At 35.7% G+C, this 27619-nt stretch overlaps 2 protein-coding genes across 51 annotated transcripts in view; one reads left to right on the top strand and one right to left on the bottom strand.

The window, feature by feature from the left end:
• Window positions 1–27619, bottom strand: part of B3GALT1 (beta-1,3-galactosyltransferase 1) — a 206147-nt gene that overhangs the window by 94769 nt on the left and 83759 nt on the right. For 40 of the 49 annotated variants that reach the window (XR_014586221.1, XR_014586222.1, XR_014586230.1 and 37 more), the window contains one exon: window positions 21572–21709. Coding sequence is in view for 8 of the 49 variants with exons in the window: in XM_083842414.1 (XP_083698540.1) it covers window positions 21572–21709 (138 nt within the window). In the remaining 41 variants the exon portion in view is untranslated. The other 9 variants (XR_014586229.1, XR_014586251.1, XM_083842430.1 and 6 more) reach the window with 7 other exon arrangements.
• Window positions 1–27619, top strand: part of LOC310901875 (uncharacterized protein) — a gene marked incomplete at its 5' end in the record, with an annotated part of 188503 nt that overhangs the window by 78898 nt on the left and 81986 nt on the right. For both annotated transcript variants that reach the window (XM_083842445.1, XM_083842446.1), the window contains 2 exons: window positions 23236–23296; window positions 24427–24470. In XM_083842445.1, the coding sequence (XP_083698571.1) occupies window positions 23236–23296; window positions 24427–24470 (105 nt within the window). The remainder of the gene's footprint in view (window positions 1–23235; window positions 23297–24426; window positions 24471–27619) is intronic.

The raw sequence follows: 27619 nt of genomic DNA, 5'->3' as shown, positions 1-27619 counted from the left end.
AGTGGTAAATTTCCCATCAATTTTAATGGCAGTGGAATCAGACCCTGGCTATATTTTGCCACAAATATTTTCCAACTTCATGCATTAGGATTGGGGATGTATGTTTAGAGTGAATTATTTCTGCACTGTCATAGCTTCAAAACTTCATTTAGCATTATCTCAAAGCATTTGATAACTGTTATCACTGCTATGTTGTTTGAAGCTGTAAGAAACAGGTTTTCAAAGGACGAAGTCAGTGTGACTCCAAACACTTGCAGCTGCCTGCCTGCTCCACACAAACAGGTCCACCTGCATGTGACAAATAACTGCTTGCTTGCACAGCTGAGGGCTACAGAATAGGAATCACTTGCATCTTCTTTTGTGTGTGACAAGAAAACATTTATCAATGTTTAGAGAAACAGCAAACCTCTGGCAAATTCTGATGGAAGTTTATACTGCAGTACTTTTGGAAAAGGAGTCTATTTTACTATAAATACAGCTACAAAAAGGAAACTACCAATTAAAAAAGGCAGCCCAAAAGGTATGCCCTCTCTGTTACTGCAAGTACTCTATACTGGTCTAGCCATTTTCAGTCCATTTCCTTGTATTCTTCACATCATATTCACACAATGAAGTCTCACATTATGTTCATCATCTACAGTGGAGAGGTGTTAAAGTGGGAAAAAGTTTGTTTTCTGTAAGCAGTTGGCAGTGCTTGGTGTACTTCATTTCACAATTTTCCTGTATGGTGAAAAAATCTTATTTTCTTTGCGTTAAATGAGAGGTTATTATAATTAAAAATTTTAAATACAAAATTGTAAAATAGTAGGGTAATTTGTGCATATATAGGAACTGTTTTTCTTGCACAATCTTTTTTAATTCCACCCCTCCCCCCCCCCATGTACGTTGTCTCAATACATGCAAAAATATATATTTATACACATTACCCTGGCCTCATCATCACTTGGTAATGTTTGCAGTGGTTGTGTTTTACCTGTGGCAATCCAGGGAGGCAGGTTGTAGGCAGAGGCTGTATTTTGCCAAAACCTGCTGATATGGCTGGGCAAAATAAATGTGCTTTGGTGAAAACAAACTTTTGCAGGTTTGTTGATTTTTTTCCAGCTATGTGAGCTCGTCTAATAAAATACATTCTCTCTGCCTGCAAACTTTGCCTCACTTGGAACATGTATGTCACTCACAACTCAGTGTTTGATAAGGGGAAGTCCCAGCAGCGCACGTTAATTTGCAGCAAAGGGCAGTGTTTTGACTCTCTGAGCCTGCCTTATGTCATGTTATTAGATTGATAATAATAGGGGTATATTAAAAGTTGCTGTGCTAGATATCAGAAGGAAAGTTTTTTAGAGATTAGAATTTAAAGAAAAACTGACAAGCTGCCATAGACTTTGTAAGAGAAAAAAATCAGACCTTTAACGTCCATTAATATAGTTCGACTACAATGAGGAGAAAATGGACTTCAAGTTATTTATCAATAATTAGGTTTACTGAGCAGGAGAGTAATGCAAAGCCACTCAAAGTGATTATAATTACTTTCTTATTGAGACCTCTGATTTTATTTAAAGCCATACATTTTATTTTATTTTACTTTATTTTTATTTTATTTTATTTTAATTTATTTATTTTATTTATTTTATTTTTTATTTTATTTTATTGTAGTTTTTACAGCAGCTACCTCAATGGAACCATTCTTTAGCTGCAGCACAAATTACAAAAAAATTACATTTGCAGGTTGTTGCATGGTAGAAATACAATTCCTTTATTTTTTTTTTTAATTTTATTTTTTATCCACAGGTGAACATTAACCCCTTCAAAAATTGCATTGTTGGTAGTTACATACCAAGAAAGTTTTATTACTATTTCCCAATCTTGTTGGTAGTTGAATTAATTCATCAACAGCCTGCTTATGTGCTCTTTCAAATTATAAAATGTTACATTAATTTCCATGTGGAATAGAAAAAATGATAGATTTTATTTTCCAATTTTGCAAATGGTTCTAAAATGTTGCTGCCAAAAGTACCTATGATCACAGTGGAAGAATAACTTTTGAAAAGAAAGCAGAATTTAACAAAAGGTTGAATCTGGTGAGTTTTGTTGTGATTCTAGAATGTCATTAATCAACCAGAAGACAGAAGCCAAAATAGAAATTAGAGCTATAATTGAAAAACATAATTGTAGGGAAAGTTCTCAGGGCTTATGCAGAGGTAGAATCAAATCTGGAATTCTCCCTGTACTTGAATACTTGCTTAACGTGTTCAAAAATCAAAATATTTTTCTGCCCTAAAAGAGAGGAAAAAAAATAACACCAACAAAAATCCACCAAAGGCCGTAGTAACAACAGCCCACAGACTGAAGCCCTTCAGTGTGAGTGGTGATATTTCTCAAAAAGAGGTTGCTGTTCTCTGGCAGGGACTCGAGTATATTGTGCCAATGCTCCAAACTACTGCTTGTTGTTTTCTGAATGGAAAGGTTAAAAAGCATACCTTTTTGGGGTGAACCTTCTGTTGCATCTCTTAACTAGACAAAGGTTGTTTGTAACATAAATAAGAAGCAGCTATCCTTCTGTCCTGTTCTCCTGTGTAGCAGGAGAAAGGTTTGTGATGTGAAGGGGTGTTTACATGATTTGTTTACTCTTGCTCTGACTTCTAGTGTAATTACTGAAAGAGCAACAGTGCACAGGGAGAAAAAAAAAAAAACACAAAAATAAGCGAGCTGGTTTTCATTTGTAGCTGATGTGTTTCTAAAAATAGTTTTCTAATGTGCACATATGGTTAGAAAATGATGAAGAAATACAGCCAAAACCAACCTGGTGCTCTTCAGCAATGCAGGAAAACTGGCTGCTGTTTGGGAATGGCAAAGGTATTTTTTGCAACATTGGCAGAGCAGGGCAGTGAGGAGAGAGGGAAAGACTTGGAAGGGATGGGAAGATTTGGGAAATTGGATGGAGAGGTCAGGGTCTGTCAAGTAGGGCGTCCCCTTCTCCCTTTCTCTGTACACAGTCTGCTGCAGCCTGTCCTGTTCCTGAGAACCTCTTCCTTCCCCTCTAACATGCTGCATCTCACCCGGCAGCAGTTAGCACGAGGCTGTGAACTGTAGTCAGCTTTCTGCTGTAGCAGATGGAGACATGATACCACGAATGACCTCTTCCTACAGACTCCATTCTTCTGCAAGTAGGGAGCGAGTGTCCAAAGCCAGCGTCCATCTCACCCAGCAAATGCAAAGGCAGCTGACTGCCCTGTGCCAGCAGAGCCTGACAGCCCTGTCCCTGTGGCTTCTTTACATTTGGAAAAGTTTGCAAATATATTCATTTATATACTCACAAGTGTTAACTATGTATATGGTTTCTAAAAAAAATTAGAGCCCTGCCAAAAAAATTTTGGTGGCATTTAGCTGCGGTTCTCTATGTGCAGGAAAACCTGTCTCTTCACATAAACATAATTCTATCCCCAAGAAATCGAAACAAAAACACAGGAACTGGCTTGGGCTTTGGAATATTTTTCATTCCTCTCTTGTCCTTGGAACTACCACAATTAAGAGACAGACCTTGGCTTAGCTTTTTATGTTTTTTTTTTTTTCTTTTTCCAATTTTTATTTGATTAGCGCGTTTTGCTGGTTATGGTTTCCTAAGATTTTATCTGCTCTTGCCACAAATATAAACACTTTGTTTTCTTCTGTTTTAGGCATGAATGCTTTATAGAGGTGTTACATGAAAGGGTGCATAAAATTTTATATTGGCATAAAGTCCTTGCCAGTGGCTTCTTCAGTCGAAGCACGGTACTTTGTAGAATAAATACTTTCAGAAGAATATGTACAGTACTCATTCCTGCACAGGCATCTTCTAAAATAAATAATAAAAAAAAATAACATTCTGTAACTTGGTACCAAAAATAACTATGATTGTCAAAGAAGGATGAAGATCATGGCTCCATGATCCATTCATTTATCCATCCTGCACAGCAGTTTGTGGCATGCCCTGATTTTGGAGCAGCTGGATTAACTTTTGCCAGTATACATGAAGGCACACACTATTTTTTCTACCCACAAATCCTAAAAATAATTTTATTTTCATAGTATGGAGTTATAAGCTAACATTATTATTATTATTATTAATTTGTAAAAATGGACAAGATTAAGCTTTTAATTTTGCTTTTTGCTACCTGATATCCCTATCTAATATAAAATCACAGAAAAAATGCAAAATAGCTATCGTTGGCAGAATACAGTCATGGAAGCTAGCATATCTACCATGAGCATGAACCCGGGTTAATTTATCCAGTCTTAACCAGGCAGGATGCAATCCTGTGACTTTCACAGAGCTTTTTACCTACAACACACAGCCCACTCTTCAATGCTTGGATATTTGATTTGAAACACCTGTCCTACCTAAAGAGACCAGATCTTCTATCCTACTATAAACTTCTATTTTGTATTAGAGTAAAATAAATTGCTGTAAGAACTCAGAGCTATTTGGAAAGCCAAGTCATTTACTTCATATTTATCTGAAAATAGGAAAATGTTGGTCTTAAAATGGAAGTCGGCAGCTGTACTGGCACTGACCAGCTAAATATGCCTGACTTAATATACTTGTAACTTTTAGAGGCAGAAGTTGATGGAAATGATTAGAGCATTTTTACTACCACACAATAGAACTTGCTGCAAAAATCCTCAAGATGTCTATAAAGTTGGCTGCTGCATTTATATATTGTCCTTTGCTGCTGCATGGAGACTCTAGCTCAAACCAGCCAGCTGCTGATCAGCAAGGCTGGTTATTTCAGATACAGTCTAAGCTATACACACCTTCTAGTTTTGGAGCCAAATGAGCAGTTAGCTGAGATGTCTCTGCTTGTGACCTACAGTAATGAGTGTGTATGCTTGTTGTTCTTGAAAAGAATCTTGAGCTGATCCTAAAGGTTTTCACTCAGGTCTGCCTTGAGGAAGAAAATACTGGGTTTACTCCAGTGGCTTATTTAGTGGCATCACTAAAAGTTTTGCTGAACAGCAATTTTTCAATAAAGCAGAAGAAATATAGACCTGTGAATATGCATTCAGAAATGTAAAACACTATATAAAGAAGTGAGAGATATCAACATACAAATTCTTTGTTATTTTGAACTCTGGTTCTTTCTTACATTAGTCCATTAACACTGTTGCAATCATAAAAAGTATTCATACCAGCCTGGTTAATTCACCTCTCTATAGTCAAAGGCATCAAGTAATTGTAAAATGAAAGATTTTATATATTTTGCTGCACCTTATTTAATTTACATGGGCAGTTAGACATAGCAGTGTGTGAGAGTGCTGCCTTCTTTTAGAATAGTTTCTTAGGAGGGAACACTGTTGCATAAATTGTCAGCAGTTGAGGCAGCCATGGATGAAATGGCCTTTCTTATTAAATGTCACAAGATTTAATGTCACTGTATAATTGGGATGGAAGGATAATTGAGCTAAGCTCAACACGTCTTTTTCTGCTAACACGTTATTAATCTGCAGGAGTGTTAAAATATGTTTTATAAAGGCCCTATTCACTTGAAAATTGTTGGCTCAGACAAAAAAAAATCTACTTTTTTATTGCAGAGCTCATGAACAACAATTTTGGATTTCCTTCACAGAGTATTTAACTTGTAACTAAAGTATACAGCAGGATGGAGCACAATAAGGAATTAGGCATGTATTCATGAAACATGTAGCTTTAAAGATTTTTTTTTTTAACAGCAAAAACCTACAGCCAGCACCCAAACACTATAACGTTCAGGCAGTAAGAATTGGTTTCAGTTTGAAATCCCAGTGCTGAGCCTTCATTTGAGAACTTTCTTTAAGTAACTTGTCTTGATTTAGCAGAAAAAAATATTGATATAATAATTTCATATAGAGTTATCAGTTTAATATAACTAGCCAAGTGGCTGAGGAAGGCCTTTCTCTTTTCAAAGAACAATATATGACATTGAACACACCATTGTATCTTGAAATTTTGTAATTTTTTCATTAAGTAAAATACAACAACAGTAGAGAAGCTTTTGCAGACATTAAGTTTCTGATGGTTTCCTTTTGAAAAATAATGCCTTTTTTTGTTATGGTGAGGGTTATATATTTATGCCATTTCTGGTGAGGAAGTTATTCACGTGAGAAATGTGACCAAAAGTCTGACTAAGTCTGATTTTTTTTTTTTGGTCCCATATAATTTTCAGCTGTTTTCCATCTGGAAGATGTAAAATGAGTAAATGAGACTATTAATACACATGTGCGGAATATACTGTAAGCATAGAGCTCCACCTCAACATTTTCAGGTGAAGACATTCTGTTTTTTGTTACACAAATTTTCTACAGTTTTTACCACCAAGAAAAAACCAGAAAGAAAATTGAAAAAAAAAATCCTGTTGCTCTTTTTTACTGTTTCTCATTTGAAAAAGTGTTGGAAAACAGTTATAGCACGTTTCTCTAGTACTTTCTGTCAGCTTATTTCCAAATGGGAAACAGTTATTGTATTTGTCACCTTTTAAAATGAAACTGTCTTTTCTTTCACGAAGCATTCTTACCAAAGAGTGATTTTCCAACAGAAATGCTACAATTTGTACACTAAAAAGTCAGAAATGTTTCTAACCATAAATATTTTCCAATGAAATTATATCCTCTAAACAAAAGACTACCTTCATGGAAAAATTAAGATGAGTGCCACTTTGCTGTGCTTTAGAGGGCTACAAAGTCTGCATGAAATGGGGCTCAGAGTTGTGATTGTTTACTTCATCAGTATGAAATTATGAAGTTTAATATAGCCCATAACTTGAAGAACTTAGGAAGCTAAATCTCTATAAATGTTCTAGAAAATGAAGTCTTACAATTTAAGAGTAGTGACTCTAATTTTAAATGTAAAATAAGAGAATGTCGTACAAACAGTATATGCTCTGTCTTCTTCTCTCTCAACAAAACAAAATAAAGAATGCTTATAATAATTAATCAAAGTAATAATGGACAGTGGAAAAGTTGTGGGAATGTTTAGAAATTGGTGCAAATTTACCCAGTTTCCAGGCCTTTTTACTCAAGATCTTTTTGCTCAAGATATAATTTTTTTTAGCCATTTATTTGTCATTTAGCCTAACAACACGGCGTCATGTGCTTTGACTACTGAATATAACACTTCTTTGCTGCGCTGGTGATGGACTACTGGAACTCTAACCTGTGGGGTCTTCTCCTTGGAGATCTTGGAGATCTTCAGAAGCCACCTGGGCAACCTGCTCTGGGTGGCCCTGCTTGAGCAGGGGTTGAACCAGGTGCCTCCAGAGGCCCCTTCCGGCCTCAACCCTTCTGTGATTCTGTGAAACAGCTACACAGAATCAGTGATTAGTCTTCTGCTTAAGACAGAATCAATATAGTTCTACAAGAACACTTTTTAATTATCTCCTTCCTTATGGTAAACAAACAATTGTGTTCTGCATAATTTATCACATTACCTTAATCTATATTCAGGCTTTGAGTTTACACAATGTCTTAGTTGTGCAGAATGGCTGAAATAGGTTGCAGAGAACTTCAGAATAGTGCCCTGTTTAAATTAGTCATGGTAGACAAATATGAAAATACAGGTGTTATTAATAGTATGTGGGGGGTGGGTTTCACATGAAGAACTTCTTTCAAAATAAACTGTTAATATTAAAGGACTTCCTTTCTAATTTGTGCTTCCAAGAGGAAGCAATCAATGACCACGAGCCAGTTTGGCAGCACTTTCTTCTGAACCTTTTCTTTATAGAGTACCACTTCAAATGTGTTCAGGCCCCCAAGGATGTGGGATGCTAGGCAGAACAGATTGTTAGGAGACTTGTACAACAAAAAGTGATGTGTTATTCTGTTGAACTACAGTGCAGCCTCCCCATCTGTCAGTGTAGTAAGCTCAACTCAGTTGTTCATAGGCTGACGGAACTGAGTGCTGCCAAACTTATTCTTAAATTATGCTGATTTAACGGTGGTGATCCTGAGAAATGCAACATTTAAGAGGAACTCTGTTTTATTGAGTTGCCAGAGGGTAGCCCAGAGCTTACACATTCTGTGTCTAAGATGCCTAGTCCTACTAAAACCAGCTGAGGGAAAATCTCAGATATAGCATTGTAATGTAAGTAGATGTAGTTCACTCTGAAATTTTGCATGGCTGAAATTCAGAACTGTAATTGTCTACAATAAAGCCATATGGCAAACTTAGGTGTTTCCAGGCACTAATAAATTACTATGCAGTTCTCCTCCTGGTATTTGCAAACTGGCCTTAAAGAAGATAAAGAACTTTGCTTCAAAGAAACTGAAAAATATTAAAGATCAGCTCTTCTATTAGTGTTGGTCAAAAATATTCTTTAAAACTTTGAGAACTAGTCTGTCCTTCTCAAACATATTCATCACCTTAATTGAAAAAAATATATATTTTATTTTATTTTATCTTATTTTATTTTATTTTATTTTATTTTATTATTTTATTTTATTTTATTTTATATTATTTTATTTTATTTTATTTTATTTATTTTTAGTAGTCGTTTTGAGGGTTGCTGTTTGCTTGCTTCTTTTGTAAGGGAAATCAGTTTTGGGCCAGCTTGTCTCCTTGTGAATTCAAGAGGAAGAGCCCTCATCAAAGTCAAATCCAAATGAATTATAAACAAGGTTCTTTGTGGATTTTGTCATTGTTGATATTATTTTTTTTAAGCTCAGAACAATATGAAAACTTCATACAAATTGCTTGTACTGAAGTAGGGTGAGGGAGGAGGTCAACGTGCATTTGTGCATAGGCAGGGAAAAGGTGGCAAAACGTCTCAGCAGAAGCTGTTTTATGAAATAAGGAAGACCAAGTGAGAGCTGCTCTCAGAATTAAATTAATGCTAATTAAGCTTCCTATCTAGCATGGGAAAAAAAGCTTTTTATTCTGCTGGCTTTTTATCACTACTGGTAGTCTTACTAATCATGAGATAAAGCCTACTCTTTATAGAAACAATTTGTAACTAGCATAAGCATATCAAGTAAACTTACCAAAGTAGACAAAAAACTCTGACAAAAAATACTTCTTGAAAGTTGCTCTAATTCTGCATTTGGGACTTTTGTTTTGTTTTGTTGTTTTGTTTTATTTTATGTTGACATAACTGCAATTGCTTGAGAACTTTTCCTGGGAAGCTAATACTAAATTCTGCATTATTTTAAAGGTTTTAAGTGGTCTTCATCAGATTCCCAAATCTGAAGTACCACCTCTAGCTTTTTCTCTAAGTTACTTTGGGAACGAGATATGAAAATAGAAAATAATACACCTTAAAAAGCTTATTAAAGGATGATTTCCATTTTGCAAGAATTAAGATCAACTTATCTCTGAATATCTTATTTAAATTTCCCAGAACCTAAAAAGTCTGGTGAATTTCTGGTGGGAGAACCCATTGGGAGTTCAGACAAGGGATCCTATGAATATGACTTGCACTCAGTGAAATCCATAATGGTGCAGGGGAATTCTTCAGGTTTATGAAAAGAGATCTTTTTTAGAAAACTGGCACACTGGAATATTCCCAAACAGCTCTGTTCATAATGTTTTCCAAAATATCTATGCATAATTTACTTAATGCACATAGGGATAAGCAATATTTCTGGCAAAGAATGGGCAAAACACAACTATTCTCTTCAGTCCAAACTTTTAAGTACTAGCTATCCAGTTAAGTCTGGACAAAGGATGACAAAGCAGTCCTTAAGTTTCCAGGATGAATGAATTCAAGTCTTACTTTCCTGCTACTGACAGTGCTCCAAGTCCGGCTAGTCCTCTCTTGCCAAAACTGTTAGTTTCAGACAAATGTAAGCAAAATGAGGGATCAAACAGAATAAGTAATTTCTTGAATTACTAAATCATTTGGTTATATGTAATGGATAAGCACATATGGAATAATGGATAAGCAGTCTTTCATTGAGAGACATACTCATCAGTGTTACGTGCAAAGAAATAGTTCTAGCCATAACATCAAGTCAAAGTGCCACCTGCAATAAAAGTCAGGTCTGCAACTGCCTGTCCCATGTGCCAAGGAAATGCTTTGACCAACGCTCAGGAAAACTTGAACTGTGTGTGTGTTTTGAGTCTGTGTTCTCCTAGGCTAAAAGCACAAAATTTAATTTCACTCCTCGGGAGACTGAATTGCAAGTGCAGAGAGTAATTAACCATTACCAACTGATGTATGTTATAGTGCTGGAGAGGAAACTGCACAGAGTATAGAACAATTATCTCCTGCTATTAAAGCTCTGAGGAGCTTTTCCCTTCTTATTAAACATAAGTTATAGAAGGTAAGAGGGATGAGGCAGAAAAGGCAAATGCCTGAAATCCATGTACCTGATAAGCATAGCAATGATGTAAACACAGAAGCTCTGGTATAGACCCCTCCAGGAAACTTCTTAGCATAACTGTTAAGTCTTTACTGCTGTGAAATAATAGCAAAGACTGATGAGCCTTCTATGGAAAATTGTTGCTAGACTCTTCTTTGAGTTTATTTTCTTGTATGCAAAGCAGGTATACAAGAGAGTGACTTTTTGACAAAAAGTGTGTAGCCTAAAACAACCCTACTTCTCCTGAGATTCAGGAATGAATCACAAAGTGCAAGAGTAACTACGTAGCAGCAGTAGAAAGTTAAGTTTTTTATCTTCTCCATTAATCAGATTAAAGTCTCCAGCACTACAGACATAACGTTCACTTAAAATTAGTAAATAAGCAGAATTTTCCAAAACTCTGAAAAGTCAGCTGTGAGGAAAGCTAAAAGATGATCTTCATCTCTGACATTAAATATAATCATGAGCACAGTACAGCATGTTGGGGAAATTTATTCCTGCTTCACTCTGTAACAATACAAGTAGTTTTCTGAACAGAGACACCACAATACACAACATCCCCTGAAAAGATGGCCTATCTAATGTTTTGGTGAGAGCTGTTCCAGCAGGTGTTTTGTCTGAATTTTCAAAACATACCTCCGTTGCATTCTAACAAAAGCGTGTTTACATGGTCTGTTTCTTCTTTCAGCTTATAGTTTATGTTCTGCTTGGTTCTCCATAGTTAGAGTTGAAACTCATAGTAAAGAGGAATAAAGAAAAAAATCTTCAAAGCAGTCAACATCTGGGTCTCAGCTTCTAAATTCTTACGTGTGTGTTCTGATAAGCCTTATACTATTGAATGTATGCACATTTCAATTATCTTATGACCCAAGGCACAGTAAAACTGCTGGGTACTTGTGAACTAGAAAGGCATGCAGAAGCTGGAATCTACAGCCAAAAAACAACAGCTAATGAGGCTCTGACGTTCCCTCTTCTGCCCAGACTTCCTGGCGTCCAATTCTCTGGAGATTTCTTAGAGGAAATGTCTAGTTTGCTAGGTGTTTTGTAAAATGCTACATTCTGAAAACAGTAATTGAAGAATTCCCAACGTGGATTTTGTGGCACACTTCTCTGTTAAAGACTACTTGTACCCAAAATATCTGAGCTAATTAAGAAAGTGTTCCTATGCACCTTTGCTCAGATAATCTAAGTCTTTGAAATGTCTCTCTCCAGCATTGGAGACTGTATGAGGAAAGGGTGGCAAGGAAGAAGTAAATTCTACTCACAGCAACTGTGAGACCATCAGAAGGTTTGAATTGAGTCTAATGAATCCTAAACAAAAGACTGCTGATCATCAATAGAATCACTTAAAAATAACTTAAGACTTTGATAACTCAGTACTATAGGCTTTCTAAATATTCCCCCCACCATCTCAAATGCACACAGTCCAGTCCCCCAGCTACCTTTATTGCAGTCACAAGAAAAACTCCACATTTAACATGGAGAACTACATATAATCCCAGTTTCACATCACAATGCTACACACAGAGCATTGCGACAGTTAACGACGAGGCAGAATAAGAAGTCTGAACTTCAGTCCATAAGTACTGATGCTAAGCAAGCACAAGAACCTGAATTTTCAAGTTGAAACTTTCACTTATAATGAAAAGTCCCTTTCTAATGTACCAAGGTGTAGTAATAACACCTCTCTCTTCAGAGATGCCACTGAAGTCACACGACTACAGAGGAGGTATCTTCCCCACCACTGAATACCAGTTAGTGTGCTCTCAGACACTGAAAGCAAATGGAGGTTGCTCTTTCTTGCTATGCATTTCTGAGGGTCACCATGTGGAAGTAATTGAATTGATTTAAGAAGCTTCTAAATGCTTCACACACATAATGGTAATATTGTGCTGCAGAAACTGAGGATACTGCCATTTCTTAGGATCTTAACTTAAATTTAAGTCAGCTTGAGATCCTTTCCTTGAAAATGTGAATAAGATCTAGTCTTCTCAGGTGCTGAGTAACCACTGCCTTTACTGACTTACAGTAACATTACCTTTACATACACATACAGAAAGAAACCTATTATTGACTTTGTGGTTTACTGTTTAATTTTGCTGTATTGTAGCTGAATGGAATTGAGTACAGAGTGCATGTAAAAAGGTGTCTCTTCCAGGGAAGGCTGAATTGTGTTGTGGCTTATTCCGGCAGGCAGCTAAGCACCACACAACTGTTCGCTCACTCCCCCCACCACTGAGGCATGGGGGAGACAATTAAAAAAAAAAAAAAAGGTAAGAACTTGTGGCTTGAGATAAAGACAGTTTAATAGGACAGCAAAGGAAGGGATAATAATAGTAATAATGATAACAATAATGATAAAAGAATATACAAAGCAAGTGATGCACAATGCAATTGCTCACCACCTGCCAACTGATGCCCAGCCAGACCCCAAGCAGCAGTCTCCCCAGCCAACTCCCCCCAGTTTTATTGTTCAGCACAACGTCACATGGTGTAGGATGTCCCTTTGGCCATTCTGAGCCACCTGTCCTGGCTGTGTCCCCTCCCAGCTCCTGGTGCACCCCCAGCCTGTTTGTTGGCAGGGCAGCACAGGAAGCTGAGAGTCCTTGGCTGTGAGTGAGCATTGCTTTGCAACAACTAAAACATCAGCGTGTTACCAACATTATTCTCATCCTAAATCCAAAACACAGCACCATACCAGCTACTAGGAAGAAAATTAACTCTATCCCAGCCAGGACCCATTGTGGTTTCAAGACATTGAGCAGCACAATGTACTTTACTACAACTGATAAAAAAATTACCCAGAGTGTCATAGAAGGAATGAGAAGGGTGGATATGGGGGAAAAGGAATAAAAGGTCAATATTTAAGCATTCACAAAATAAAGAAGAAAAATCTTCATTTTTTTCTTGCAAAAGAAATTCTCTAATCATAAAATGAGAAGCCCTTGCTCAATATATTCAGTTCTGAAGATAGGAAATATATTGTAAGACTTTTTGTTGCCATTATCAAACCTGAGAATTACTGGGGAGTGAAACTGGTTTGTCTGAATAAGAGATTAGAATTGGATCTAGAGGATTGCAATGCCTGAATTTTTGTCCTACAATAGAAAGATTAAAGGTTTATTAGATTAGATCAAAGAATATGAGAATGGAATTGCATTTGTTGAAGTCTGTTGTCCTTTTGTACCAGTTTTCTGACATTCATGCTGTATTCTTTGATCTCTTTAATAATGTTTTTAATGTCATAATTGTGAATTTATTAAATATCATATCATTTTTTGAGTTTATTTTCCAAATACATATTTTTAAATGAAAAGAAATGTTAAGAAAAACAATTGTTCTAAAATAACACCTAACATACACTTAGCCCAAATTTACCTTGGGAATTGCAAAGCTGGTTATTTCTTATATTTAGTCCCAGCTTACTCTGCACTTGGTTTCAACATGGTCTATACAACACCTGTCACAGTAGAATAAATGCTAATTAGGGCCTTTAGGTGCTAGTATACAACAAATAACTAATAATAGTATTATGAAACTGTAAGAAGAAATATTTTTGAACAGATGGTCTGAAAGCCCTGATTAAAATAATTCAAGAAGGTTTATATATTTCTAGAGAATCATCCAAACTTCTCGATTATGATTTTTCCAGTGACATGAACAAGCACATCTTTTGAGGTTCCTCTGTCACCAGCAGTAATTTTCTGCTTTTGCAAACTTGCACGAACTAATCAAACAGAAATAAGAAAGGTCTTGCTCCTGTTCTCATTGACTTCATTCAGAGTCTGGCATTAACTTGGAAAGGATCATTACTGAATGGAAAATGAATACATTAAATAGACTGTACAATGGGCTGCAGTTTTGACTTGAATTTTCCTTGGAATTATCACTGCCATTTTCATTGTTAACTTTTTCTTTAACCTAGTTGCTAAAACAATTCAGTGCTTCATGGGATAGATTCTTACCTTACTTTGTTCTACACTTGGGTAACTTAATTGTCTGGAAGAATATTACAAGACCAAATCACTAGAATTTTCTGTATTTGAAAGATTCATTAGATAATTTGTATAAGTAAGATTAAATTAGAAAAATAATCAAAATTATCAGTAAATTTAAAGAGGATATTCAAATAAAACACAAAACAGAACAAAGGTTTATTTGGAGTAGCCTCAGAGAAATTGTATTCTCTGACTGCGTCAAAGAATTGAATTGAGAGTCCTAAGCAGAAGCACTTTTGCAAGTGAGATCAGCATCTGCTATGCTAATTGAGAAGTTAACTTTCTAAAGCTCTTTTTCCACGTTGTTCCCTTGTCCACTGTTTGTTGAACTGTGTTATATGATCCATGATTCAGATCCTGACAATGTAGACGTCAATGAGAGAAGTGCGCTGATTTCCCCAGGGCCAGAATTTTTATTAGTATATTTATATTTTAAATATTTATCTTATAAGCATGTCAACTTCAGAGCCTCCTGGCATCTCTGTTAAGAAACTTAAAATTTGCTCTGGTAAGCTTAATGTCACAGAAAACCACTATACTCTTTCTAGTCTCAAACATTAAACTGTATGCATTATTTTGTCCTAATTCTGTTCAGATAACGTTTTCAAGAGACTTTATCGTTGTTTACTTTACACCACCCTTTTCTCTCTCCCCTGTTTGCTTGTCCATGTCACTCCTTGGTTCCTTCTCCCTTTCTGTTGTTGTGGTTGTTGTTTGGTTGTTTGTTTGGTTGGTGTATATGTGTATCAGTTTTCCTCCTGTCTACTGGAATTTATTTACTGGGGAAGTGGGCAAAGATGTGCATACTTCTCAGTGACTATCTGAAATCAGTATTTTGATGAATTCCTCTTTATTGATGAATTCCCCTCCTCTCTTCTCACAACTCTGGAGATGCTCAGATGAGACAGTTACTGTGTTATATCTGCAGCCCAGTCCAGCTGTAAGCAAGAGACTTGTAATTGGATGTCTGTGCTACATGTCATACCAACTTGGTGCTTGGTACCGAGGAAATTAAACCTTCTTTTCATCCCTTAACTGTTGCATCTTGCCCATCAAAAATTGGGAGAACAGCAATGCAACTGGCATTCAAAATTGTCTTTACCAGTAAAGACCAAAAATCTCTATACTTTTAAAGAAATTATAACTCACAAGTGACTATTTTTGTTATGACCATAAAAATTGCGATTCTCCAGATAAACACACATGTAATTAGAATGATTACCATACAACAATAAACCACCGGTACTATTATAAGACCATAAACTGTTATTCAATATACTATAAAATTTGAAATCTAATTGAAAGTGCTAGTTTAGCATAATTCCCAGAAGCCATCGTTCTTTAATATTGTGAAATGAATGAGGATTTTGTGGAGCTATTAATTGTTACTGACAAGCAATAACCACTGGAATGAAGCTCCAATTATCAGCAGTAATTAATCACATTTACTGTCATCTGTGATGTCAAAAAAAAATCAATAATATTCTAAACAGCAAAAAGGAATATATATCCCATGTTTTAACTCATTTCATGTAAATCAGATGGTCCTTTCGTGGGGTAGGCAAGGAGTTACAAAAGTGCTGTTTTCACTCTATGAACAATGTTCAGTCTTCTAATATTTTCCAATTTAAAAATGCTCTCCCACTTTATTCTGTTTTGATGGAGCCTTAGGTACCTTGGAGGTTTATACAGTTAAGTACAATTTATAATATCATTTGTTACTAGCATGATGTTATTGCAGACACATGGCTTTAAAAATTAGAAATTATAAAGATCATCTGAGCATGTAGTTCACTAGCCTGTTCCAGGAAAGTACTTAATGTTACTTTAAGTGAGAAAGCTTGAGCAGGAGATGAAGTGTTCTTGGAGATGAAGGTGTACATAAGGTTGGTAGAACCTTCATTGTTGGTACCTGAGCATTCAGATAGAAGGAACTCAACTCAGAAAGAACACCTCATTCTATACCTTAAATCTTGTCCTGTTGTTTGCTTCAGATGCTGTTGTTTGCTTCAAATATTTTTTTTTTCGATTTTTAGGAACCTCCACGGTACAGTAAAACACACATATACATCTTTGAGAACAAAAGGATAGAAAACATTTCAGTACCTTCAATAGTGATTTGATGGCCCAAACGTGCAATGTAGACATCACACTTAAAAATCCGTGTTTGTAAAATGGAATCTGCTAACTGTACCACTGAAAATTTCTGATACTACAAATTGTATTGTTGGACCACAAGGGCATATCATGGTCCTTATTCTCAAATGATGTTATGTTTTTTTCTGGAACACAGCAAATCCAGGTCATGTTGAGTGATCAGGATTTGAGATGTAGCCAGTCATTTACCTTAAGACACTATCAGCTAGCTATTGATGGCATAAAAAGACACAAGTTTAGAATAGTGTGAAAACAACAGCCTAGAATCTGTTGTAAGTTCATTTAGAAAGAGCAGTGAAATGCTAAATAATTTGTTTATTATACTGTGTTGTTCACTTATGGTTTCATCCACTTTTCATAATCCATCAAAGATACAAGTCCTCTAACATGAATCAGCAGAGCAGGAACAACATCTGTTCATAATGTACTGCAAATATCCAGCAGGGCATCTTTTTGAAAGAAGCATATGAGGATTTGACAGTTGAATACATATCAAAAGTAACCCTAAAATAGATACAGAGATTGTATTTATCTAGATCTTGGGCACCTCCTAAACACAAGGCAGAGGCAAGATGCAGTCTTTTCGAGTTTTCAAGTAAAGGTGTATTTATGAAATTCACTATATTAGTGCCCGTGGAAGTAGAATTTAGAGGTTGACTATACTAACAATTTTATTATTCCACTTTATATAACCAGCATTCCAATTTTTTAAATACTGCATTTTCACCAAGACCTGGGGGCATAGCTGACAGTACAGTTTTATAACATGTAATATACTACTTAAACAGGTCATGTCTTTAAGATTCTGTCCTCTCTGAAATTCTCTTAAGACTTTTTCACCGTTCATCCCTTGTTTTTTTAAGAACTGTGGTTAGATAAAAATACTTGTGGTTTCCCTGCTGAATGTAATTGAACATTCTTCCTCTGAAGCATAGCAAATTTTTGGCCTATCTGCATTTTCTTAAGCTAATTGAAGACTTTGAAAGTGTACACATCTAATATAATCAACATTATACTGTAATACTGTCATGATCAATTAATCAAAATAAATTAACTGGTTAAATGAATTGAACCAGCAGAAAAAAAGTTTGCATATTATGAGAAAACTTTGGAATGTAATTCTTTTCTCAAGTTGAACGCTTCCATTTATTAATGGAAGAGAAAACTCTTCCAGTTATTAATTTTTGATGCTTTCCTGAGTTTTCAGTGTGGAACTTAATAGTGAGTTGGTTTATTAAAAAATAATAGCAATAGTAATTAGTCTTTTATGGTAAGATTTTAAGTTGAAGAACTCATGTTTACTTTCCATTTCTGATATTTAATTAAATATTTCTTTTTTATAGAAGAAATTACTAAGTATTTCAAAAAAGTTATTTTTCCATTACCATCTTAAAACTCCTACGCTGAATATTTATCATTAAATAACACATTCATTTATGCTTGTTGTCAAGGTAACAGAGATTATCAGAATAACAGAAATAAAAGTATTTTAAATTCTCAGTTTATTAGGATAAGGTAAACACTAATTCTGTCAAACACTAGTTATCTTCCCTGTGTATGGAATTGAATACATTCTAATAAGGAAAAAGTATAGAAACACTATTCTCCTCTTGTAATACTGCATAGCCCTCCTTTAAAGAATATAATGGTAGACATGTTTGGTAATTCAGTAACTATGTTTAGAAGATAAGAGTCTTCCAACTTGAACCGTCAGTTAACGAATATTCAAGATTCCTGCTGCCTTAACAGCAAAAAATGCCTTGGAGTCCAACAGTGAGAACTAGCTTTCTCCCTCCATCCCTCCCTCCGTCCCTCCCTCCCTCCTTCCCTCCTTCCCTCTTTCCTTCCTTCCTTCCTGCCTTCCTTCCCTATTATTATCTCTCACTTAATAATGGCCCTTAGTTACTGACATCAGTCAGTCATTTTTACATCAACCTGTTTTGCTGGCCAAAACAGAAGATTATGTGTAGAATAAGCATGAGTGGCACTCAGGCTGAAAGTGTGAAAACTTCATAGGGTTTGATAACACGGTGGAAAACGTGTCCTGAGTTGGTGTTAGCATTAGCTGAGAAATGGAAATGTATGCACTAATTTGCACAGCAATTGCAGCTCAGCCTCACCTGCCAGCCTCATCTATTCATTGAACTGGGAGGCTGTGGTATCTTTAAATGACATTGAGTCACTTGGACGACTTATTTAAAAAGTTATCTTCCTAATAGCTGGTAAAAGCTAAAAGGAAATCTAAATACGTAATACATAATAGGAAATATTGAGAGTTACTAGAATTTCTCTGATTTATTACTGTTAAAGATCTGGCTAAAAGGAACTCTTCTACTTTTTGGCTGCTCAAACTGAACACTTGAATAGATGATAGCTTTGAAGATGCCATCTGAAGTATTGCACAATTAGCATAAATAATTTTAAAGTATTCTGCTTCTGTAACAGATCTTGAAATGCTGCATCTAATGGCCTATGGTATTTAGAGACAAACTATTCCAAAAAACTGCAAGCCTGTAAATTTCTGTGATTTGGTATCAGAAAATTTGTCTTTTAAAATTTAAGTAATGACTGAATAATAGCTTGCAGAGAATGATATGACCTTGGTTGGAATTTGCTTCAGAGTCAGACTACACCTCCAAAGATGGCCCTGGAGGGTAGGAGGGGTGAAGCTCAATTTGCTGGCATGGGAAGCACTGAATTTACAGGCAGAATCTGAAATATAATGTTTCATTGCACCTACTTGCTTGAAATTTTGCATGAGTTCTGGATATGTTGATAACAATTTGCTTGTGACTTCTGAAATATGTTCTGCCTTTCCAAATCTGGGGTCTGGAGATTTTGTTTGGGGATTTTTTAGGCCTTATGAACAACTCACTTATCCTGATATCAGACTGCCACAATTCATGTAGGAATCCTTTACTGTAATTGTTTTCACCAAACACTACCCTCCAACCCACACAGTATAAATGTGTGTTCTAATAATTCAAATAACTCATTTGATGATTTTATTATAGTTGTGCATGTGGAATCTCATTTTTAAAGACTACCAATCTAGTATTTTTCCAGCCTACCCCAGAAAATCTGATGTAAAACAGTATTATGGTAATGTGTATAGCATTACACATAGCATTTGCTGACTTTTGAGTCAACCTTCTTTGGGGTTGTCTGTAGGCTTTTACATATGGTATCTGTCAATTTCTTCTTGTGTAAATATTCCTGATAGGAGTTTATTACTTTCCAGTAGCTGGAGAGCTGTATAACACACATTTAGCTCTTTTATTTAGTTCCACCTCCATTTCAGTTACAGACCTTATTGCTATAATTAAGAACTACAGAATTTCTGCATATTATTCTATATACCTCGAGTGTGCTCTAGTCTCCTTTCCCTTTTATTGCACTCCCCAAGGTAATACAAAATAATAATATGCCATATGGCAAATGGAACCAGCTGAAACACCACACAGCGTCTTTTATCTTGTACATTTTACAATATGACATTCCCAAGTTTGTAACTGATGAATATTGCATCTCCTAGAAACTCCAGCTGTATTATGCTGCTTCTCCCATTAGAGGCATCCTTGCTGATACTCTGAACCTTTTTATTTTTTTTTACATTAATGCGGCAGCTGTCATTTTGCAGAAATCAACAACATACAGAGGAACTGGCAGAATATGTGGTAATCTTACCAAAGTGCAAAAAGTGCAACATGTTAGCATGAAAAAAATATTTGCAAAATCATGAATTGTGTTACATGTAAGTGCTATGATGTAACTAATAATAACGATTTTTTTTTTCAGTTTGAGAGGCTTAACTGGGAACTGGGCATTTTTCTTTCTTTCTTTTTTTTTTTTTTTAATTTTTTTTAACTTTCTGTAGTGTTCCTGGGAATTCATAGTATATGCTAGTTAGCACTACTTCAATAGTGCTATCTCAAAACATCGGATATAGTTCTACAAGAGTTAAACATAAGCATTAACATAGGCATTTTGTGGGGGGATTAAAGCACATCTCCTACAAGGCCAAACTACAAGGAATTCTACTTTGAGCATATATACTGAACTCGTGATAAGCTGATGGTGCTACTCAGGAATGTGAAGCCCTGTAAGGAGCCGTTCTTAACAGATAATGGGTTGGTGTACCAGTGCCTCTCATTAGCTTTAGTTTTGTGAATGGAAGGGAGAGGTGCAGATAAAGTAGACAGACAAATGATGGATATGTAGTGTTTAGTTGTGAGCATTTCTTTTTATCTCATGCTTGCGGCAAATGTAATTTCATCCAAATAAGCTATATCTAAAAACTGAAGAGAGTGTTTCTGTCACGAACAATGGAAAGGCCTCGTGCAGCCTGCAGTTACCTTAGCTCCCCAGCTTGTTTCAGGCTGTAGAGAAGGTACTTTCTCTGTCACATTTACTCTACCACCGTGTCACTACAAGTGGTAAAACAACTTTTTGCTAAAGGGAGCAGAGGAGGAAAGGATGAATTGTTGCTCACTGTTCGTCCAGCTTTGCTTCTGTGTAAATATATTTTTTACTCTCCTTTATTCAGGCTTAGGAACTAAAAGCGTGTGCCAGCTCTAAATGAACTCTTTATGTGTCACCAGTGTCAGAAAGCAGAGGCAGGTTATAACACACCTGCTTTTCTGCAGTGTGTGTAATGCCCAAAGAGCTCAGTATTAGGGTAGCATAATTTAAGGTTTTAGAACTTGGAACTGACTGGTTGAGAAAGAATAGGAACACATAGCACAACTCTCTTTTACTTCTTTGTACAAATATTACTCATTTGATTTTCTGTATCAAATAGTAACATGTTTTATTTAAACAAAATAAAATGGATTATAGTACATGGATTATATTTAACAAATAAATAAATAAAAAAATCAAATACCATGATGGCAAGTATTTGCACTGAGGGTCATGGCAATTTTGTTCAAAAAGAAAATTTATTGTCTGGGTGGGAGTAAGAAGGATATGTGTATGTTTATACATATATCCATAGACACATACAGTAGTTATTCTCAAAAATACTAGAAAGGACAAAATAGGCAAATCTATTTCAAATAGTTCTTTGTACAACTTACACTTTGTAGGGAATCACCTGTGTTCCTTACCTGATTCTTCAGAAACTGCTGTCTTTTCATCCTTAATTTCTCTTTCTTGCTGATCTGCATCACATCCACTGCCATTCTCCACAGATTGCTTGTCTCCTTGTCATGTATTAAACCCGTGCAGACTGTATATTGATAAACCTGCATTGACAAACATCCGTGAGTTACCTATAGGTAAATGAAAGTCTTGATTTTATTACTCATCTGTCTTCCATGAAAACAAAGACAAAGCAATGAGAAACTTGTGTCAAGTTCTGATGTAATAACAAGTTTTTACATATGAATACTACTGTATTCTTTATATTGATAATAACTTAAATCCATGCACAGAATCTGTTCATATAATTTCTTTTTCTGAAAAAATGTGGCAACAAGAATGCATAGATATATTGTAAATGTCTGGCAATTTGTTCTCTGTAAGTCCAAGCAACACCTTCAGAGCATTTGTCTGTTTAATTTCAGGGCTAGTCTGGAAGATTACAACAAGGTGCCTTATCCAAGGCATCTCTGCAGGGTTCAGTAATTTTCACATATTTCTGCTCAGGCTTGCAAGAACGATCCTTTTTTAGTTTGTTTTCTTCATTATTATTATTATTATTATTATTATTATTATTATTATTATTATTGTTATCATTATTTTCCCCTCTAGAACTTATTTCCTGGCTTTTCCCCAATTCCTAACAATAATTCCATTTTTTTGTACCTCTAATCCCTACCTTTGCTTTTGGACAATCATTCCATTTGTAAATTCGGATTGTATTGTCCTATTTTATGAACTTTGTTATTCTCATTTCTAATTCTCTGACTTCCTTAATTAAATCCAAGATAGTTATAAACACCTGTGTGGGGAATTTGATCACAATTATTTGAAATGACATTTTTGTCATAGAAGTACAAAAAATAATTAACTCTCCTGGGATGTTTAATAAAAAGTGAAATGTGGAAACATACAGTGGTGCCACAGAATTTTAATTGAATTAAACTGCAACATCATGAATTAAACTTAGAACATCTTATGAATTAAATTTAGGACATCTTTTCTAAAATGAGGAGCATATCTTTGAAATAATTTCTATATTTATGGTGAGTTTATTTTCTTGAAAAGCACAACAGTATTTGTTGGCCCTTTTCAGGTAGGATTTATCCAAGTACAAAGACAAAAAGCATAGAAATACTTAACATAACTTCCTTTAAGTGACAAAAATGGTTGTACCCTTTATGTATTAAGCATTCCATCTGAAAGACTGCACAAGCCTCTGCATAAGCCTGCCTGCACTAAGCCTGGCCTTGCAGCCTTCTGAGGCTTGGAGACACGCAGGTATAATGAAGTGGACACAACTCTGCATCAAAGATGAACTTACATAGGTTGAAAAGAGCAAAATTTGGCCCCATGATTCCCTTTGCCGTATTGCCAAAAAGCTTTACATGCAATAAACACCATCATCAGAACTCACTTAGGATAGGTAAGGGTTAGCCTGTGCATCATTTATTTCAGAGTTCTGTGATTAATCACATCTTAACTTTAACATGTAATATGCAATTTCTTAGAGCACAACACATTTTATTAAGGTGTCCAGCTTTCCACAGGGAAGATATTAAATAAAAATTGTTCATTATTTGCCTGGAAATGCATGCAATATACCAAATGCCATGTTTTCTGTGATTAGTTTGCAGGAACCATCTGTCATGTCCCCACCCCCACAGCACTGAGGAAGACAGATACTGAAGGTGAGCAGAACATTTCCTTTTGACAATAAAGCCACCTCTTGCCATTACTTTTAGCTAGCTTTAAGGTAAACATTAAACATGCTGGAGAAGGTGGCTATCTATTGTGACTCTAGAGCACTGGGACCAACTATGATTACTTGTGACAGCAAACCTCTTAAAACTCCCGAGGAAAATTGCTTTATAGTTCAAGTCAGGAGGCATGTGCAAATATACTTCCAGGTGGGAACTGGAACCAAGAAGCAGAAACTTTAGGCTCGAAAAGTATCAGGATGAGTTCAGTATGAATTTGACCCTTCTCCTTCCTTCCTTTTGGTAGAAAATTATATTGGAAGAGAGAGCAATTTTTCTCTAATGATAAAACAAGATTCTTAAATTAAGCACAGCAGGTAGAAATATCCGGCACAGATTTAAAAAGATATTGCATATTCATATGTTGAACAGTTTTCCAGTGCTGACAGCTAACTATTCCAAGCGGAAAGGGTATATGCTCTGCTGTTGTTCATTTTCTGCCAATTTCCCTTCTTAAAACTCTGGCACCAAATTCTGGGGGCTGTGTACTCTAATCTATGTTATTCTTACCATCATCCATAGGACTAAGAAAAGTATTTAACGAGCTAAATCATCTTGACTTTGAATTGAATTGCAGCAAATAAGTATACTTCAAAAATTTTTGAGAAAGGGAAAATTGATATTTCTTCACCATCAACACATTAATCCCTTGTTACCTCCTCTCATAGTTGCATGACGAGAGCACTCTGCTATGGTATGAACGTACCTAGAGCATATTTCAGGAGCAAAATATAAACACTGGCAGCAAAGGGCACTTTATGCAAATGCATTTCCTGAGTGATGGCTCTGCCTCCCTGATGATTCTGGCAAGACATAATAATTTGGGAAAATAACTGGAGTGACCTGCCCTTCAGTTCTCTTCTCCAGGGTGCGTACATCCCCTTGCAAATAGGATTATGACAAAATAAAAGGCTCATTTGGGTGTGAGCATCTTTTAAGATACAGTCAATATATCACTGTAGAAAATAGTAGAGATAAAGCAGAGCTATAAAAGATACCTTTAGGAAGAGAAAACAGACCATCATGCCTAACTTTATATTGCACTCATTTTCCTTTTACAGCCCACCTGTCAGTCCTGTTATTCTCGTCTAGAAAAGAATTTACAGTAAGTCTCTGCTTCAATCAGTTTCCATGGTAACTTGGTCCTGTTTTTAAACCTTTACATAAAAATGGCTTGGTTAAAATGATAATGCTGGAATGCTTGCCCATACCTGAACTACACCTTTTCCATTACTCAACAGTATTCAATTAGGGGTGTCCCTCCATCTGCTCCAGTTCCTTTAGCTCCTACAATACCGTCTCACTAACCAAATCAGATCAGTTTCTTTACCATCTGACTATCTCACTTTTCAGAGACACACAGGATTTGGGGTACTGACACAAAGCATGCTGTGAAGTACAGAGTAAAGCATGTTAGGGGCTGCATTCTTGAGTTCACTGGGGAGGGTCCCTCTGGGTGCAGTGGGGCCAGAAGCTCCAAGTAGAGGTATCTCTTTAAAAAATGAACCAGAAGAGGTAGAAGGGCCCCCACCTAAGAAAACTGTTTTCACAAAGGTAAAAAAAAAATTCCCCTTCCATGAAGATCAAGGGGAAATAAAAGTTCAGAAAAGCAAATGAAAATTGTAATTGATTCTAAGAATCTCTTGGTACTGTTCTATCACTGTGAATATGTGCATTTAATTCAACTTTTTGTTATCCTATATCCTACTTTCAAGCACTTCTCATGCACTTGTAATTTCTGATTCTCTGTCCCACTTTGACTTTGGCTGTGGCAATATTTTTCATAATTGTGATTACTGTTTTACGTTGTCTTAAATCTGATCTAGGAAAAATCATTTTTTTAATGTAACTTAAATACTTCAGAGATAACACAAATTACAGTTACAGGGAAATTCTAAGAGAATTTCTAAGGTGGATCCAATAGAACTCTTCAGCAATTGCTCTGAAAACTTGCTGCATTTTGTAAAAGATGAAAGATGATGCCTTACTTATGGAACCAAAAGCTCTTAAAATTGTATACTAGGTCTGCTCTTCTGAGTTGTATCTGATACCTTACTATTTGTATGGGAAAAATTTTATTCTGTAAGAGACACAAATAGAATTTATGAAAAATAATTTTTCACTGCTGTATCTGCCAGGCAGGCATGCCAAAAGCTGCTGAGTGTAGGTGTACACCCATTAATTTACAACTGAAGTTGTCCAAACAAAGACCTGATAAAGATCTCTGGTTTTGCAATGGGACAAAGAGATACTATTTTCTTGTGATAAATAATTGCCCAAAAGGTGCCTATTAGGTGTCTTAAATATCAGAAACAACTCCATGTTTGCACTGTGTTTCATAGTTTGGCTAGTATGAGATCTTACCCTTAGCCATACACAGAAGGGCACTGCTCAGTGATTTTTCCCTTTGATGTCTTTTTCCCGTTTCTCAATAGCATTACTATGCAAGGTATATGTGTGCTATATCCTTTATAGGAGTTTACATTTGTATAGACTTGATTGTCATCTACTGGTTTATCTAGATAATATGAACACCCTGAAATTCAGTTACAATTTAAAAGGAAAATGTCAGTATCCTTGTTCTAAACCAAATAATCTGGGTCTTCTGGAAGCTAGATTTAGACCTGCATCACTCCTTGCAAAGCAACTTGAAAAAAAAACAAGCATTTTTTTCCACCTCTTTGTAGCACATTTTTAACTAGCAGTTCATTTACTCCCAATGTCCTAACACTGTCCTATAGACATTAATTTCTGAGCGCAGGGCATTGTCAAATCAGGGGATCATAAATCCATTGCATTCCCCTCATCAGTCTTGGCAGTAGCATCTTCACAGTACTCCTGCGTGTCAGTAAAGTATGACCTTCTCTCAGTGATTCGTGTGGATTAGGCTTAATTGATCTATGCTTTTCCAATGGGCATTTTAACTTTCACACAGTGATTTTTTCAATACCTGGTGTCCAACCAACTGATCCCCAGTTTCCAGATGAAAGAATAAATAACATCTGATGCTTTATCAACTGAAATAAATAGAAGTTCCTTATTTTTAATGCTTTTAGCATCTTTTTTTAGCATCTTTTGAATCGATTAAAAAATTAAATACGCTTACATTTACCATTTGTTTTTAAATTCTATTCACAATCTTTTGTATAAAAATGGAGACTGACTCTGACACCATTGTTGAATTATTGACTCCATTCTGACGCCAATCTGTGCTCCAGAAATGCAGTAGTTTGATGTGAAAACTGATTATACTATTTGGCAGCTTGAAATGGGAAATCTGTCAGGCCTGGTCTTTAATACAGCTCTCACTGTGTTTAACCTGCTAATTACTGTGTAGAGCAACAGGCTAAATTTTCTTTTGTGCTGAATATTGTTCATATGTACAGCGGATCACCTGTTAGTTGCAAACCTATCTCTGTATTTTTTGATATTTCTGCCTCTTCTTAAATAGATTATAAAGTGCTGTTAAATTACGGGGGGATGGAGGGAGGGGTGTATTTCTTAATTTTTGCCTCAGTATTTTGGTTCATACTTTTTCTAGAAATTCTTAATTCCTTTTTATTTTGAAATATCTTTTTATCATCTTGCAACAGTTATTACCATGTATTTCAGAAATATCACTATCTATTACTTATTTAGTTTCTTGCTGGTAGGAATTCCAAATAGTTCACTTCTATGCCTTAAATAATTGTGTGTGTGTGGTTTTTTTTTTCCTGTATAGTTACGACTACCCTCACATACTGTTCTATATGAGATTCTTTTTTTTTTTTTAAATTCTGCATTCAATTAATATGATCTAATTTGTTATCTGTTTTCCCCTCTTATTGTGCTTTCTGAAGACATATAATTTGAAAGCCAGTTGTTTTGTGATTAAAGTAGAATGAACATGTTTGGATATAATAATAAATAGCTCAAATATTCACACATCTGTGAGCCTTCACGTTACAAATTTCAGAAATTTCTGCTGCTGAGGGCTAATTGGGTTATATATAAACAAGTATTTAAAATGGGTCAGTAGCTTGTAAGAAGTTTACTAAGCATGCATTACCTGTGTGCTGCCATCGTGGTGTATGTTTTTTGAATTGGATGATCTTTGCAATGGTAATTTGAACCTTAATCTTCCTCTCTGCCTGGTCCCTTTGGTCCTGATATCTCCCACATAATGGTGCATCTCCCAAACTCCACGTTATGTCCTAAACTTATTTTCAAGCTGTTTCTCTATCTGAGTGTTTTCTGCTTATCCAAAGTCTCCCC

The sequence above is a fragment of the Anser anser genome (genome assembly GCF_964211835.1).
Source record: "Anser anser genome assembly, chromosome: 6".
Classification (NCBI taxonomy): domain Eukaryota; kingdom Metazoa; phylum Chordata; class Aves; order Anseriformes; family Anatidae; genus Anser; species Anser anser.
Note: the sequence above shows the minus strand (reverse complement) of the source record. Positions and strands in the feature narration are given on the sequence as shown.